Source organism: Neomonachus schauinslandi, chromosome 16 (assembly GCF_002201575.2).
Source record: "Neomonachus schauinslandi chromosome 16, ASM220157v2, whole genome shotgun sequence".
NCBI classification, from domain to species: domain Eukaryota; kingdom Metazoa; phylum Chordata; class Mammalia; order Carnivora; family Phocidae; genus Neomonachus; species Neomonachus schauinslandi.
This window is the reverse complement of record NC_058418.1, coordinates 10424319-10441384: the sequence shown is the minus strand read 5'-3', so window position 1 is coordinate 10441384 and position 17066 is coordinate 10424319. Positions and strand designations below refer to the sequence as shown.

Sequence of the window (17066 nt, the reverse complement as noted above, 5' to 3'; positions counted from 1 at the left end):
AAAGTGCCAGCCTGCAATCTTCAGTGATCCCCGAGAGGAACAGGTTTCACTAAGTCCTTACAAAGAATCAGAAATGGATATAAGTTTAGGATCCAGAGCCAAGCCCCTGCTCTAGAATTCTGTCATTTCACCTGGCTATCTTTGCAACCTCTACCCCAAAACATCCTTTGCACCCAGCATGTGCTAGCTAGTGCCATCTCGTTTGCAAGCCAATTCAGAGCCCTGGAGGTAAAAGGAACACAGTAGGAGCCAGAGACCTAGAATCTGATCCAGCTGCCTCTGAGGCCTCAGGCCACTTTCTCCTCATCCCTGGCCTTGCAATGTACAATGAAGATTTATACAGGATGGTTTCTCAGACTTGTCAAACACAACATTCTGATTGTATTCCCACTGCAGCTTTTTAAAATCAAACCCAGCAGGGCCAACATACCTCATAAAATTGCTCTGGGGGGTCTGGTGGCAGCACCTGGGGGAAAAGAAAGTAGTGAAGAGGTCATGGGCTTGGGATGGGGACCATTCCCAGAAATTCTCAGAAACAGTTTTGGCCTCAGAGGCAGTTACATCCCTCCTGATTCCCAGAGGAGCTCAAGGCATTGTTGAAGGGCAAGAAAACAAGGAGAAGAGATGGAAAGCCAGGGAGGATCTTGGGATCCCCAGAGAAGGCAGGGGAGGAGATGCAGAAAGACTAAAACTAACACTGGGTATCCTCAAGAGAACACGCCTCACTCCCCAACCCAAGAGGTGGGACTGGAACGGCCCTGCTGGGCTGGGGAAGGACCAGATAGTCAGGGGAGCACGAAGGGTCCCTCTGGAGCACTGCTCACCTTCTTGGCTCCAGCCTGTCCTTGAGGTTCAGGTAAGTTGGCATATATGGGCCTTGGACAGTCTAGAGAAAGGGAATGCCAGCCTGGGGCTGGAGTTAGGAAGAGATGTGAGGGAAGGGGCTGTTTCTCCAGGTCACGCCTATCCCCAGAAAGGTAGTGGCAGAAACCTACCTTCCTTCCTTCCTCCCCAGGACTCCCCATTACATCTCTAGTGACCCTGACCTGGAAATATCCTGGAAATCTAGTTCTGCATTAGATAAGGCTGTTTGATAAGATGGATGAGGACAGAAATCTAAGACCTAGCCCCAGTGGGCCCTCTGTAGTGTGGAGTTTATCCTTTCTCCTTCCTGGGCGTGGATTTCCTCTCTGCAAAACTGAGCTGGATTGGACAGTCTCTAGGGCTTCCATTTCGGGGTGGGGGAGTATCCTTCCAGAATCCTAGCCCAGAGATGTCAAAAATGTTTTCATTTTGCCTTGTCAGCTCCCATCCATCAGTAGAGCATGCATGAAGCACTGTGCTGAGGTGGGTTATAAGGCTGACTTTGGGTTCAGCAGGGATGAGTGTTGTGATTGATTCTCTCTTCCTACAGCAATCAACTAGCAAAGTTTTCCGAGGGTGAGGAAGGAGAGAATGGCAACCTATTTTTTCCCTATTTTTTGCTGTGGCTGTTGGAACAGGCAGAACTCCTCAGAGTTCTCGGCTCCAATCTCATCCATGATCACTAGTGGCAAAGCTGGGAGCAGAGGCCCAGGCTCCCAGGATCAGCCCCTTCCCCAACCCCCACTGCTGCCCTTGGCATCAGCTATGAGGTCACTTACTGGAACAGGACTCTGCATGGGGCCCCTCTGCAGAGGTGGGTGTTGCTCCCTCCTGGATGGGGTCCTCTACTTTTTTCCTTGAGAACCTGAAACCCCAAATCCCTCATTCTTCTGCCTCCAGTCCTTGCCATCTTCACAGGCCCTACCCATCTCCCACATCCATTCTTGGGCATTGTCCCAACCCCCCTGAGTTCCCCAGTTGCTACAGACACAGCTCAGCACCATGGTCAGCAACACTTCGGCCAGGCAGGCCCCCTGCAGGCCACGTCCCTTACCCCATTCCCAGCTTTACCGTCTGGCGTTTCTGTTGTAGAGGAAATAGCCCAGCCCTGTGGATAGGGCAATGACAGTCAAGATCCCCAGAGCAATGCCAGCAATGACTCTTGCAGACAGGGATGACCTGGGACCTGGGCAAGGAGAAAGAGTCAGGACCCTGGTCTGACACACCCTCATGCCTGCCCCCGTCCCCATTCCCAAGCTGTGGCTTTATCTTTACTGTCACTTGATGAACATGTGTTTTCCAGTCACCGGGAGGCAGCATTTTGTGGTATTAATAGCATCATTTCTGGTGTCAAATGGCCTATTCATATCTCAGCTGTGTGACTTTGACCATGCTACTTAACCTCTCTGTGCTTCAGTTGTCTCCTCTGTAAGACAGGGATAATAGTGTCAGTGGTTGCTGAAAAGATTCAGCATAAGAGTATTCGTGTTCAAAATATGGAATGTTCAACATGCTCAAGATAGGACAATATTTAGGCCCATGGAAAGCGATCAGTAAATGTTGGTGGGATGACAATACTGCTTGGGATAATGGATCAAATATGGCTTTCAGAGGAAAGGGCTTTGAAAGCCAGAAACCTGGCTTTCCCCCATTTTCCTCCTCATTTTCATACCTGAGTCACCTTTGACTCTCTGGGGCCCTGGGACCACGGACAAGTGACATCCCCTTCTGAGTCTGATTTCCTCATCTGTAAAGTGAGGGAAATGGTACCCACCACACTATGATGATGTGAAGATGAAATGAGATCGTGAATGTTCATGCTGCACACACCACAGGTGATTGATTAATAAATAGCAGCTGTAATCATTAACATGGGCCTGTGTTTTCCCATCCAGCTTCTGCCCAGAAGCCTTCCCAAAGGGGTGAAGTCCAGCCACAGGGATTAGGAAGGCAGCCATGAGGATCAGGGGTGAGAGGAAGGAGCTCTCTGATTTGGAGGGGCAGGAGGGGGCCTCCAGGATGTGTTGGGGGTTCTTAGTTTCATTCTTTGAGCCTTCATTTCTTTCTATGTCAAACAAGCATAGCCATTCATAACCCTATAGGCTTTGAGGGCATTAAGTGAGATCCCACATAGGAGTAAGAGCACCATGCCTGACACAGAGTCAGTACTTGATAAAAGACCAGGATATGATCCGATGATGACGATGATGATACAAGCTGCCATCCACCAAGCTCTAAGCTCCAAGAGCCCATCATACATGATCTCGTTCAAATCCTACAACACCCCCATGACCATCAACCGTATTCACTGCTTCCTCCTCTGAGCCTCTGTTTCTCCATTCATCAAATGGTCTTAACGAGACCAGAGTTGTTTTGAAGATTCAATTAGGTAGTTTGGGAATGTGCCTAGGGTCCTCCCCTCGGTGACAACTAAGAACAGGACTCCTGAGGAGGTCAGCCTGGTTTCAAACCCTAGGACGGGTCTCAGTCTCTCCTACACAACAGAGATGCCAGGAGGCCTCACTCAGAGCTGGCTGGCAGTGGGCACCCAAGAAGTGTTTGCTGATACTGTATGTGGAAAGGTTTGTTTCGGGCATTCAGCATAGGCTCAATAAAGAATAATTTTATTTGTTTAATAAACACAATATGCCCGGCACTGCCATTAAAACCTTACAAATGTTGGTTAATTTTCAATGACCCTATGATATAAGCACAACTGTTACTTTTTTTACCCACAAGGAATCAGAGGTCCAGAGAGGTTAAGCAACATGCCCAAGATCACACAGCCAATAAGCATTAGAGCTGGGATACAAAACTCTGGCTAATAGCGACACCGTGCTGCCCTCTCGATAACTCAATATAGAAATACAGGGACTCGCTGCCAGTCACACCAAGCTGTTACTAATATAATTCCTATAATTAGGGGCACCTGGGTGGCTCAGTCGGTTAAGCATCTGCCTTCAGCTCGGGTAATGATCTCAGGGTCCCGGGATCGAGCCCCATGTCAGGCTCCCTGCTCAGCGGGAAGTCTACTCTCCCTCTCCCTTTGCCCTTCCCCCTGCTTGCTTGTGCTCTCTCTCTCTCTTTCTCGCTCTCTCAAATAGAATCTTTAAAATATATATAATTCCTATAATTAATATAATTCCTACCAGTTCACTCCTTCGCTCATTGACTATCTCCCTGACTCACTGTGCTTCTAAACAACTCTGGAAGGTAAGGCATCACAACCCCCATTTCCAGGTAAAAAAAAAAAAAAAAACCTGAGGCTCCGAGCAGCCTGGAGGGTTTTCCAGGGCACACAGCTAGGAAGGAGAGGTTCTAGCTCCCAAGCATTACAGGCTGGGATTCGGCAGCTCCAGATTGGGAACCCGCCCCACACAGTACACTTGTTGTCACACTAGAAGACTAGATAGTGAGGCTGGCATCAGGGAAAGCCATTTGGACCCCAGGGGAAGGGACACTGAGGCACTTACCTACCACTCTGACCAGGACGGAGGCAGAGCGGGCCAGGTGGGTCAGTGGGTTGGAGGCCGTGCAGTTGTAGATGCCCTGGTCTTCCCAGGTCAGGGCCCCGATGATTAAGTGCTTGCCCATATACACGGTGGTGGAGTGTTCAAGGGTCCAGTGAAACTTGGCGCCCGGCTGGGACTCCGCCTGACACTGCAGGGTCAGGCTGGAGTTGAGCTCCGCCTTGATGGTGCTGACCACTCCAGATGCTGCCCCTCTGGTGATGTCCACTCGATCAGGGCCGTCTGTGTGCAAAGCCAAACATCAAGCACCCACCCTCCACTGCCGAGTTTTCCTGTTCTGCCCGCCCTGCTTCCACACTGGATGCTTTACCCCTTCCCCCCTTCCCCTTTTTGATTCTAACTAACAGAATTCTAGGTTATAGCCTAGAGAACAAAGGCTCTTCTAACCCACAGTTGAAAGGAATCTCGGCAAGATGTTCCCTTTTCCTCCTTAGCTGCCAAGCAGGCAGACTGTAGTTCACAGCATGGAGGGGAGAAACCCAAAGCAAAACAACATCAAAATAAAAAACAAACCCCCTGCCCTTGCAAAAGCGAGCTCTCACCAATGAACCTCATAACGCATCCAGGCTTCCCAAATTGTTGCTGTGTCCTGTGAACATAGCCCCACGCTTCCAAAAACTTTACCATTCTGATGGACTTCCTTACTGAAGAGCAAATGGCCCTGTTGCAATATTTAAATTTACATCCATGTATTCTCCAAAGTAGAGACACTTTCAGAGTTCCCTCCTAAAGCCAGAAGGAGGTCATTGGCACTTGGCCCTCCTCCCACAAACGTGAAGGAAACAAACGAAATGGCTGTTGAGTTTTCCATGCTAACCAAGGGCTGAGTCTTTGTCTTATTTAAATTAACGTGAACTACTGGAAAGAAGGACGCAAAGAGTTTCTAGTTGGGACACTCCGGGAAAGGAGGAAAATCCTGGCCTCATCCCCTCCTAGGTATCCTTTGATATTCTCCCCATCCAAACCCCATGGCCACCAGGATCCCTCAGGGTCTTCCCATCCCGGTGTCAAATCCTCCACACAGCAGCCAGAGCAGCTCCCTAAGTACAAACTTGACACTATCCCTCCCATGCTCAGAGCCCTCCATGGCTCCCCAGTACCCTTAGGACAAAGGCCATGGCTGAAGAGCTCATTCACAATCTTGCCCTTGCAGACCCCTCCAGCCTCACCTCTCACCTCTCCACACCTCCCACTCTCGATTCAGAAATAAGATCCTACTCGGATGTTCCATCTTTATCATGTTTCCTCTTACTTCAGAGCCTTCACACATTCTCTTCCTTCTCTGGAATGCTCTTCTCTTCCCTGAGTCTGCTCTACCTAGCTAACTTACTCGTCCTCTGGATCTCATGGAAGACACCCCCTCTCATGATGAGCCTTCCCACATCCCCCAGACAGGTGGGGGCTTCCTTTGGGTTCCCCAGATCCTGCTGTCCCATGGCAGCACTCTTGATGCTGTATTTTTTTCTTGGCCTGAATATTGACCTCCCCATCCCAAGCAGCCTGGGAGCTCCAAAAGTCACGGCTGTTACTTACCAAGCACCCCACATTTGCTCAGCAGAGAGGGAGAGCAAAAGAGCAGTTTTTGGTTTCATGACTGAAGTGGGAACAGAAGAAGAGAGCAGCAGTGCATGTAACCCCCACCCCCATATGCCCCATTATTTAACACGTATACACGTGGACCCTACTTTCTCTCCTTGCAGGTGCCTCTTCACTTCAGCTCGTGGCCACTAACCCATGTGAGTAGCTCAGGCAAAAAACCTTGGAGTCAGTCCCTTTCTCTTTCACCTGTGTCAATGGCAGCAAATCCTGAGTTCTAGATTCCAAATGAATCCATGGTCCCATGGTCTGACCACTTCTCATTTCCCAGACGGACAACTGTGGCCATCCTGAGAAGGTGGCTTGCAGACTTCTGATGGCAGGAGTTTCAATAACCAAGTGCCCAGCCCCTGAAATCCACTGCCTGCTCTCCCACGGGCTACACCCGACCTGTACCTGAGCATGTTGGGGAAACTGAGGCAGGCCCCTTCCTGGGAGATACGGGGCTCCCCAGCAGCCTTGCTGATGTTCTTCAGACTGCATGGTGGTTTCCACACTTCTGCCCAACCTTCTCTCCCTCCCCCTCCCCTGATTGCTCAGGGTTGGACAGGCATCTCGGTCAGTGGCTCCCCCAGCCTTCCAAGGCTCCCTCCCTACGTTTCTGCACAGGAGCATTCCTCCTACTAAAGTCCTTGCACGTGTCACCCCTTTAATCCTACCTTGGGGTCGGCCTCTCCAAGGACCCGAACAAACACAACACTTTCTCAACCTCCTCCCTCTCCCCTGCTTCCACCCCCATAGACAAGGGCCCAGGATGCCCTGTGAGAACCTAAGTCTGATCCTCTTCTCCCTCCCCTCAGAGCCTTCTGTTGCTCCCAGTGCCCTCGCCATGGCTCATGGGGCCCTGCAGGATCTGCCCCCACCCTTTTACCTCCAGACCTCTCCTATTCTGTCCTCCCCCTCATTCACCTGTCTGGTCACCTTGGCCTCCTTGGGTTCCTGCTCATCACCCACCTCACATGCTGCTCCCTCCCCCTGGCTCTCTCTTTCCTTAGCAGCCTGCAGTGTTCCTCCTCAGGGAGGCCTCCCCTGACTACCCCACGTGACTAAGACTGCAACCCCTTCCCCTCCCAGCTTTCCCTGTCCCTCCTGCTGCCCTCGTGTTTCTCCTCAGCCCCGCCCGACACACCGTGCCTCTCCCTTGCTTAGCTGTTTAAAGTGTGTCTCCCCACTAGAATGTAAGCCCCACAAGGGCGGCTGCTTTGCCTTGTCCCATGCCCAGACACGCCTGGCACAGAGCAGGTATTCAATAATTGTGGAACGAATGGCTAGGAGGAACAACTGAAAGGGAAGGAGGGAGGGAGGGAGAGAGGAGGACGAGGCCCAGCTTGGGTGACTCACAGCTGATGGTGAGCGTGAGGGGCTTGCTTCGTGCCTGGCTGCCCCAGTTCCAGACTTCACACTCGTAGGGTCCTGTGTCATCTCGCTGGAGACCGTGGATGACCAGGCTCCTGTTGTCGGCCGACAGCACCAGGTGCTTGCTAGGCAAGAGGGCCTGGCCCCTCAGGAACCACAGGACTCCAGCCCCCTTGTGGGAGGTCTGGCAGGTCAGGGTCACGGAGCTGGCATTTTCCACGAGATTTAGGCTTGGGGACACAATGTTAGGCTTGGTCAGCATTTCTGGAAACACACACAGAGACGCGGGGTGCGGGTCAGGGACCCTTCCCCAGTCTCCTGCCCAGGCAGGCACCATAGGGCTTTCCAGGGACATGTGTGTATGTGTTGTGGATGGTGTGTGTGTGTGTGTTCTTTGCCTATGACTGCATGATATGGGAGGTAGGAGTGTGTGCTGTGTGACAATTATGTGAGTGTGTGTATGGTGAGGGCGTGGTGTATGGACATGTCGTGTGTGTTTTAATTTTGTGTCTGTTGTATGTGTGTGTTGTGTATATGTGTTTTGTGACTATGAGGTATGTATTCACTCTGTATGTATTGTGTGTGTATATTTTCTGCATGTATGTTCTGTGTGGTACTGTGTTATGCATATGTGTTGTATGGTGTTCTAGACGCCTTGTGTATGACTGTGTGGTGTGGGAATATGTATATACGGAGTATGTGTAATGTGTATCAGTTCTGCGCATGTGCTGAGGGTATGGAACGTACAGTATGTGGGTATTTTCTGTGTTGTATGTGAGGCTGCTGAGCGACTGTAATGTGTGTTGTGTGTATGTTATATATATTGTGTGTATGTTTTATATGAGCGTGTGTTGTGTGTTTGCGGTACTGTTCATTGTGTCTGTGTTGTGTGTGAGGTACGTATGTCTGCGTTTTATGCGAGTACATCCTGTGTGCAGTATATGTGTTGTGTGTATGTGTGAGTGTATTGCTTGTATGTGTTGGGGGTTTGTGTGAACAGTATGAGCATGTGATGTAGGTCAATGCTGTGTTATGTACTGTGTTATAGGTTTCTGTTGTGTGCGTGTTGTATGTGCTTTGCATGTATGTTGTATGTTGGCAGGGTTGTGTGTATTTATTGTGTGTGAATTGCGTGTGTCTTGTGTGTGTTGTGCACATGTGTGAGTGTTCTGTGCATATGTGGTTGTTATTTGTGTGCTGAGATGTGTGAATATTGTGTTAGGGTTTGTATGTATAGAGGATCAACCCCCCCCCACCACCAACTTTCAGAGAAGCAAAGAATGGACAACCCATAGACAGCCAACCAGGTCTTGTGGAAGATGGGCCAAGCCAGGAGCCAGGTCCTTCCCTGTGGTCAGAGCCCCGTTCTGCCACCAGCCACGTAGGAAATCCCCACTTTTCTGTGTCCTCCTCAACCTCTGGGATATTGGTGTAGCTCGGATTCTCAGAGGAACAAAGGAGAGGAACAGGAAAAAGAGCCTCACCAAGGACTCGGACTTCAAGAGCACCCAGGCGGAGCAGGTGGGTGGCACGGTTGGACACCAAGCACCTGTACGTGCCTTCATGTTCCGTGGACACAGCCTGGATGGTGAATGTTCTCGTGGTGGAAGACAGAGTGACGTTATTGTTGAGAAACCAGGAATAGGCAGGAGGTGGGTGAGACGGTGTTTCCACAGAGAAGGTCACACTGGAGCCCTCTATCACCTCAACCACCTCCCCGCTGGATACACCAGAATCCAACTTGATTTCAAATGGGTCAGGACCATCTGGGAGGACAAGAACAATCATAGCAGGAATGATCACATCAGCAAAGTCTCTCTTAGGGAGACCTCAGGAGTCAGTAAATATTAATATTTCTCTTCTCCCCATCCAAGCTCTGGATCAATTACAAAGGAGATACAGGAGTCTAATGGAAATTAAATGTCAGCCTTAATCCTGGGTAAAGTGGGATTGTAAGACACATCTAACGTATGCCAGAAAATGCTCTTTCCTTGCCCCTACCCAGGCAAGGTTTTGTAGCAAACATCTGAAGGTTAAGGAACTTAGTTTTAGATATCTTAACCTGGATGTCCCCAGTAGAGTCCAAGTAGAGACATCAAACAGTTACTTACACATCTGGAGGCCAAGGGTAGACAAGTCCACATTTGGATGGTATCTGAAGCTGTGAGACTGAATGAAATCACCAAGAAAGGGGGTGTTAGTGAGGGGCTGGGGAGAATGGAAAGGGACTCACAGTTCACAGTCAGGAAGGTGGGATCACTGCTCTGGACCTGGTAGAAACCCTGAGCTTTGCATTTGTAAGTCGCAGAGTCCTCCTGCTGCACAGTGAGGATGGTGAGTTTCTTGCCGTCTGTAGACAGCAGCATGCGCTCATGGAACACCAGGGGGAGATCGTTGGAGAACCAGTGGATGGTAACGTTGGCATCCTTGGTGTTACAGTAGAGGGTCACCTGTTCCCTCTGCTCTATGGCAGTGTCCGGGCTGATTGAAATGGTGGGCCTGCCGGGCAGTTCTGCACAGGGAGAAAGAGAGAGAAGGAGACAGAGGCAGAGACACAGACAGAAGAGCACCAAGCCAAATGTAGCCACAGAGGGACCCAGAGAGACTGGACTGGAATTGCCAGAAGGCAAATGAGCTCAATGCCTGGACGCAAATGCTAGACCTACTGCTCATTTTAAGTGTGATCACGGGCAACTTGCTTCCCCTCTCTGAGCCTCACTGAAGAGGATTGTACAAACGAAGCGGAAGGATCTGGGATATGACAATGGGTCAATTAATTTCAGCTGTAAGGAGACTCACGTTTGTAACAGGGATGCCAGCCAGATCCTACTGCCCACTTCTTAGCCAACCTTTCCCACCCACAACCATGCCAGCCACACTCCACCCCTCTACCCCTGCCCCCAATACAACTGATCTGTCCGGTTGTTGCCCGACTTTGGGCATGGAATCCTGATGGGTGCTTTAGGTATGAAGGCAGGGATCAGAATGATAACCTTATTTTCTGTGCCCACATCTCTGGATCTGCCACGAGTCTGGGGTGCCCAGGGGGTCCCAGACCTAGATGGAACAACATCCTTCTCACCTTGGGTGGTGGTAAGTGGGGTGGCATCAAGGGTGAACTGGACTGCAGCTGGTGGACTCCACATGGTCAAAAGCAAGGCTGGTGGGGGAGAGAGAAGAGGCATTCAGAGAGGGGGCAGTGTGTTGGGGGTGTCCAGTTATGGACTTCATAGAGAGAGGTCTAGGTCATGGACATGGCACTTCACCCCTAGAGGCTTGACTCCTAGCACTACTCACTGGCCATGTGACTTGTGGCATGTTTTTAATCTTCTTGAGCCTCAATTTGTCCAGCTGTAGAATGGACATAACATCACCTGCAGCCCAGGGTTGTTGCGTTGAGGTGATGAATATTGGCAAGTTGTAATGGGGGCCCCTGAGGGTCACTGTGCTCTCTCCATTGATGCTCACCCTGCAGGAGATACATGATCAGTCTCCTCTTTCCACACAGAGGGAAAGAGATGCTCAGAGAGGTGGAGTCCCTTTCCAAGACCATTATACTAAGTGGCAGAAGCCAAACTTGAACCTGGCCGGCCAGCACCTAAAGAGTGTGTTCTTAACACTGCATAATTCCTCCTGTCAGCCCAGGGATGGGCACAGAGCTTATCCCTCATAAACAGGAACTTCTATTATCTCTGGTGGGGGAAATAAATCTTTGGTACTTCAGCAGACTTGCCCTCAGGCGGAGATTTCCCTCCCATAGGGAGGAAAAGGGAACAAGATAGCAAGAGTTGTTGGTGTTCCATTTGGCCAATCTGCATTCAGGCTTGAGGAGACCGTGGACCCCCCACCCCCAGCCCCTGTGCTCATGTGCAGCTGACCTTGACAGCCCCCCAAGCCTCCCCTCAGCCCAATTCACAGGGGCTGGCAGCCATGTTTCTCTCCAGCCCTCACTGGACCCCAGTCTGGCCCGAGCGCTGCCCCATTCCCTGCTCAGTCAGTGGTTAAGGGCATGGGCTCTTAGGATATTTGGAAAAAAAATACTGACTCTAATGCTTCCTCGGTCTATGATCATGGGCAAGAGGCTCTCTCTTTGTGAGCCTCAGTTTCTTCAACAGCGAAATGGGGAGAATAGAACTTAGTTCATGGGGTTGTTGTGAGGCTTGATGAGATATCAGATGTGATGTGCTTAAAACTGTTCATAGTAAGTGCTAGTCACTATTATTATTATGATTATTTCTATGTTTGTATTTTCTGCCTGTAATATTGCTAGAGGTTAAGTCCACAGGCTCAAAGCCTGACTGCCTATATGTGAATCCCAGCTTTGCCTTTTTTTTTTGGCAAGTCATGTCCCCTCTCTGAGTCTCAGTTTCCCCATCTGTAAAATGGAGTAATAATAGTTCCCACCTCATATAACTATAGTAAGGATAACAGAAATACTATGAGTGAAAGCATCAACGGTGCGTCTCATCACACCCATTTGAGATACACCTCCTCTGCAGACAGCCGTTACCTGGCCCCTTCCCTCCCGCCTCCTCCCCACAGGGTCCTGCCTTCTGTGCACAGGGGGAAGCAAACTCACAGCCCCTCGGGGGACCCCAGAGCCCCCGCAGCCTGCCAGGGTCAGCCAGGGGGGGAAGAGCTGGTCTCAGGGCCACACAGCAAAGCAGGGCTGAGTTTTGCACACCACGCATTGCGAAATCATTTCTTTGCCTCCAAAATGCTTTTTCTTATCAAAATAGTCTCGTTTCGTCCTTTTGCCTCCAAGACTCTAAGCATCAATGTCACATCCATCCCGTGTTCTGATTGAGGTGTGACCTGGCCACGCGGGGCTGGCACATCCTCCCTCTGCCCGTCTTCTCCTGTCTGCTATGTTCCAGCTCTTTCCATACCTCTCTCTGGATCTCTCTCTCTCCACGACTCCCCCCAATCTGTTTCTCTGTGTGACTGTACATTTTTCTTTCTGTCTCTGTCTGTCCTCTGTCTCCCTCTCTCCTATCTGTCCCTCCCTGTTCTTCCCTCTGCTACAGTTTCTCCTGTCATTTTCACGCTCTGCCTCTGTGTCCCCCTATTTCTCTCTAGGTCTCTGATTCTGTGGTTCTATCTCTTTCTGTACATATGTCATTATCTCTGGTCTCTCTCTACCTTTGTCAATCTCTTTTGTATTTATATTTCTGTGTGTGTGTGTGTATCTCTATTTCTCTTTGTGTCTCTGTCTCTCTTTTGTGTGCACACACACACACACACCATCCCCAGCTCCCTCTGAAGGGAGCAGTGCACTCACCTGCAAGCAGGATTCCCGCCCAGTGGTGGCCCCATAAGTCAGCGAGCCCCATGGGTCCTGGCACCTGACCAGTATGCCCCGGCTTGCACACACAGACGCTGTCTTCACTCCAGCCGCACCCCTCCAGCTCCCTCTTCTTCCCCTCTGCCCTGCTGCAACCTCACTGTGATGAGAGTGGCTCCCAGGACAGACAGGGGTGGTGGCGGCGGGGAGGAACTTTGGACCCACCTCCCCCCTCTACCCCAGGGCTCGCTTTCCTTCCTCTGTCCAGCACAGAGAACGAGAGCCCCAGGAATCCCGGGGTTTCCACCAGGGTGGAAAAGAAGAAAGAAATCCCCGCCTTTTGGCCCTGAGTCCCCTTGAGAATTACATCCCCCTCCTCCTAAGCCCCCCTCCACGCCCCTTTGCCAGGATGCAGGAGCAATCCGGGGAGAAGGGGTGCCATGGAGGGACAACTGGAGAATGTTAGAGTTAAGGAGACCAGGAACCGAGATAATGACAGTCAATAGTGACGATAACAAAACAATAATGGTGGCTCCTGGTTGTTGATAGCTTAATAAAATCAGGCTCGGTGCCAAACTCGCCATGAGCAGCCTGGAAATATTAAGTGAGCTGAAATGATACTGGTCATAAACAAACAGCAGGAAGCTCAGAGTGAGCTGGGCTGGGAGAACCCCAGGGGGTGCCTGACCCCGCCTGGGGAGAAGGGGCAAGGAGGGTTTCCTGAAAGAGCAGACATCTGAGCTGAGACCGGAGGACACAGTAAAGGTTCAATACAGGAGAGGTGTTTTTTTTTAAATTCCCTATGGGCAAGACAAGCTATTGTTCTTTGGGAGCATCCAGACCAGGAAGATTTAATGTAATCAACTGGGTTAGGGAACAACCATTAACAACCATTAATCCATGTATTCATTCATTCACTAACAAATATTCCCTGAACTCCTCTTTTGTGCTGATCCCTGTGGCTTAGTAGCTTTGGGGGCACAGTAGAGACCAAGACATCCCCAGCCCTGCCAGTATGAGCTCACACGCCTGTCCTCAGTCAGTGCCAACCCAGCGTGCACAGGGCTGAGCTGGGGGAGCCCAGAGGCGGCGCCTGACCCAGACTGCAGGCCAGGGAGGACTTCCTGGAGGAGAGGACATCAAGCTGGAGGCCTGGAAGATGCAGGAGTGGGTCAGGCGAGAGTCTGGTGGGCAGAGGGGGCAGCATGCGGGAGATTGCTGAGTTTGAGGCACAGAAGGAAGTTCAGGCCCCAGAACAGAGGAAGTGAGAGGGTGGGTGGTTCAAGGTAAGGCTGAGAAAACTCTAAAATGATTACCTAGGGCAAGAGAGGCACCTTGGCATCACGAGGAGAACTCGGTCACCCAGCTGCCTCAGCTTGCTGCTTGTCTGGGTCTCCGTCATACCACAGGCAGTCACCAAGTATCTGCTTCAGGGACACGTGAGGCTGAGCAAACTGGCTCTGGAGACAAACTGAGGGGATGCAAATCCTGGCCCCTCCACTTGCCAGCCGTGTAGCCCTGGGCATGTCAATCTGCCTCCCTCGTGACCACTTTCCTTGGCTCTAAGATGGGGTGGGGATGTTTTTGGCTCTTCAGAGGCTCTACAGCTATGAGAGCCAGGCTGTGTCTGAGTTCTCCACACCCCTGCTGTGGTTTGTTGGGAAAGTTACGTCACCTGTGAGCTTCCTTGTCCCATCTGCAGACCGGGACAAACAAGATGTCTGTGAGGATGAAATGATTTAGTGCTGGGAAAGTGCCTGGCACGGAGTAAGCGTTCAGTACGTGTGAATCTCCTCTACGTGTTGGGACTGTGATGACAGCAGCCCCTGGGAGGAAGTGCGCCCTCACTCAGTCATTCAACACACACGTCCTGAGCACCTCCTGTGCCTGCTCCAGGTGCTCGGGACGAAATGGACAGAAAACCCGGTTCCAGGGCGGAGAGAGATGATAAACAATGAGCATAATAAATCGGTCAGCTATGTGAAATATCAAGTGATACAGGCTAAGGAAAAATGACAAGTCGGGCGCCTGGGTGGCTCAGTTGGTTGAGCATCTGCCTTTGGCTCAGGTCATGATCTCAGGGTCCTGGGATCGAGCCCCATGTTGGGCTCCCTGCTCAGTGGGGAGTCTGCTTCTCCCTCTCCCTCTGCTCCTGCTCTCTCTCTGTCAAATAAATTAATAAAATCTTTAAAGAAAAATGAAAAGTCAAGTAGGTTAGGGGATAGTTTTATTCCATCTCGTAGTTAAGAACACCAAAGCTCATGGAGGGGAGATGACTTGCCTAGGGTCAGGCCACAGGTTCTGGTCTACCTGGCTCTTAACCTCCATCTGTCCTGCCTTCCAAGGTCCTAATGTGGCTTCTGGCTACACCCAGCCTCATCTCCTCTGTACACCCAGATCAATTAACACCTGTGGCCACATCAGCCCACCACGCTCCCACTGTCGGCAGCTCCCTGTGCCGGGTGCACCTGGCACTCAAGGCCTCCATTTTCCATCTTGTTCTTCCCAGGGTTTCTGGGTCTTCTGACGATCCACCCACTCCTCAGCTGGGCTTCCCTCCTGATTCCTCTGCTCAGTCCTGCTCCCATCCCGAGGCCCTCTCCTCTCCCTCCCCTCCACCCCACCCAAGAGGACAGAGCCGCCACTGGAGTGGACTTCTCAAGTCTGCCCCTTCACACAAGAGCAGGGTTTTCTCTCCCAAAATCCCCTTCTCACCCTCCCCAGGACAGGTTCTCTGTTTTCTCACCCCATGAAGAAAGAGGAACTTCCTGGGCCCCTCCCTGTTGTACAACTTTCGCTTTGTTTCTGACAGGTGAAAATAAACCCAGGGCCCTCCTGCCCCCACACCCTCACCTACCTCACCACCTGCCCCCACACCCACCTCATGCAGGCTGGTTCAAGGCTGTGTCTTGCTAGGCATGGCCTCGACTGACCTCCCAACCCATACTGCCTCCCTATGGCTGCCCTCCCCCACCCCACTTCACTCAGCAAAGATTTATTTGGCCCTACTCTGTGCCAGGCACTGTTTTAGGTGCTTAGATCACACCAGCAAATGAAACAAATACAGACCTCTGCCCTTAAAGAAATCACCTTTTAACAAGTATCATATGATCTCACTGATATGAGGAATTTGAGGAACAAGACAGAGGAGCATGGGGGAAGGGAGGAAAAAATGAAACAAGATGAAACCAGAGAGGGAGACAAACCATAAGAGACTCTTAATCTCAGGAAACAGTCTGAGGGTTGCTGGAGTGGTGGGGGGTGGGAGGGATGGGGTGGCTGGGTGATAAGACCTTGGGGAGGGTATGTGCTATGGTGAGTGCTGTGAATTGTGTAAGACTGTTGAATCACAGACCTGTACCTTTGACACAAATAATACATTATAGGTTTAAAAAAAAAAGAAGAGTAGGAAGGGAAAAATGAAGGGGGAAAATCGGAGGGGGAGAGGAACCATGAGAGACGATGGACTCTGAGAAACAAACTGAGGGTTTTAGAGGGGAGGGGGGTGGGAGGATGGGTTAGCCTGGTGATGGGTATTAAGGAGGGCACGTATTGCATGGAGCACTGAGTGTTATACGCAAACAATGAATCATGGAACAATACATCAAAAACAAATGATGTAATGTATGGTGACTAACATAACATAATAAAATAAAATTTAAAAAACCAAACCACAACAAACAAAAAAAAAGAAATCACCTTTTATGCAAGGATGGGCAGAGGCAGAGAGAGACAGACAATAGGCAGGACATGTGATTAAATAACTGAATCATCTATGTTAGAAAGTGCTGCATGACATGAGGGGTCAGGGCAAGGGGCCACCGGGCTGGACGGACATGCAGGACGCAGGACAACCCTGGGAGACTCACCGAGTCTCAAGCAACTTGAAGGAAGTGACAAGGTGAATCAAGCACGTGTCTGGGGGCTCCTGGGAATTAATTCACTTCTGAAAAAATGGAGGCGGGGTCCCAAAGAGCCATCCCCTGCTTCCTGTAATTAAATAACTGTGTGGAGCGCCTGGGTCGCTCAGTCAGCAAAGCGTCTGTTTGGGCGAAGGTCGTGATCTCAGGGTCCTGGGATCGAGCCCCATGTTGGGCTCCCTGCTCAGCGGGGAGTCTGCTTCTCCCTCTCCTGCTCCCCACTGCTTGTGCTCTCTATCAAATAAATGAATGAATGAATGAATGAATGAATGAATGAGTGAATAACTCTGTGAGTTCCCTATTGATGCCATAACAGATCATAACAAACCACCACAAACTCAGTGGTTTAAAACAACATAAATTCATTATGTCACAGATCTGTGGGTCAGAAGTCCAGCCTGACTCTGCAAGTTTCACCACTGACATCAAGTTGTCACCGGCTGGGCCCCCTTGTGAGTGGGAAGAATCCACTCGCAAGCTCATTCAGGGTGTTGGCAGGACCCAGTTCCTTGGAGT

At 50.7% G+C, this 17066-nt stretch overlaps 1 protein-coding gene across 1 annotated transcript; it reads right to left on the bottom strand.

Moving 5' to 3' along the window:
• Nucleotides 1-1931: 1931 nt before the first annotated feature.
• Nucleotides 1932-12679, bottom strand: CEACAM20 (CEA cell adhesion molecule 20). The gene is made up of 7 exons (XM_021681062.1): nt 12628-12679; nt 10354-10506; nt 9580-9858; nt 8831-9112; nt 7332-7610; nt 4338-4616; nt 1932-2050 (listed from the first exon to the last, which is right to left on the bottom strand). The coding sequence occupies exons 1-7, from the start codon at nt 12677-12679 to the stop codon at nt 1932-1934; spliced, it is 1443 nt and encodes a 480-aa protein (XP_021536737.1).
• Nucleotides 12680-17066: the final 4387 nt, after the last annotated feature.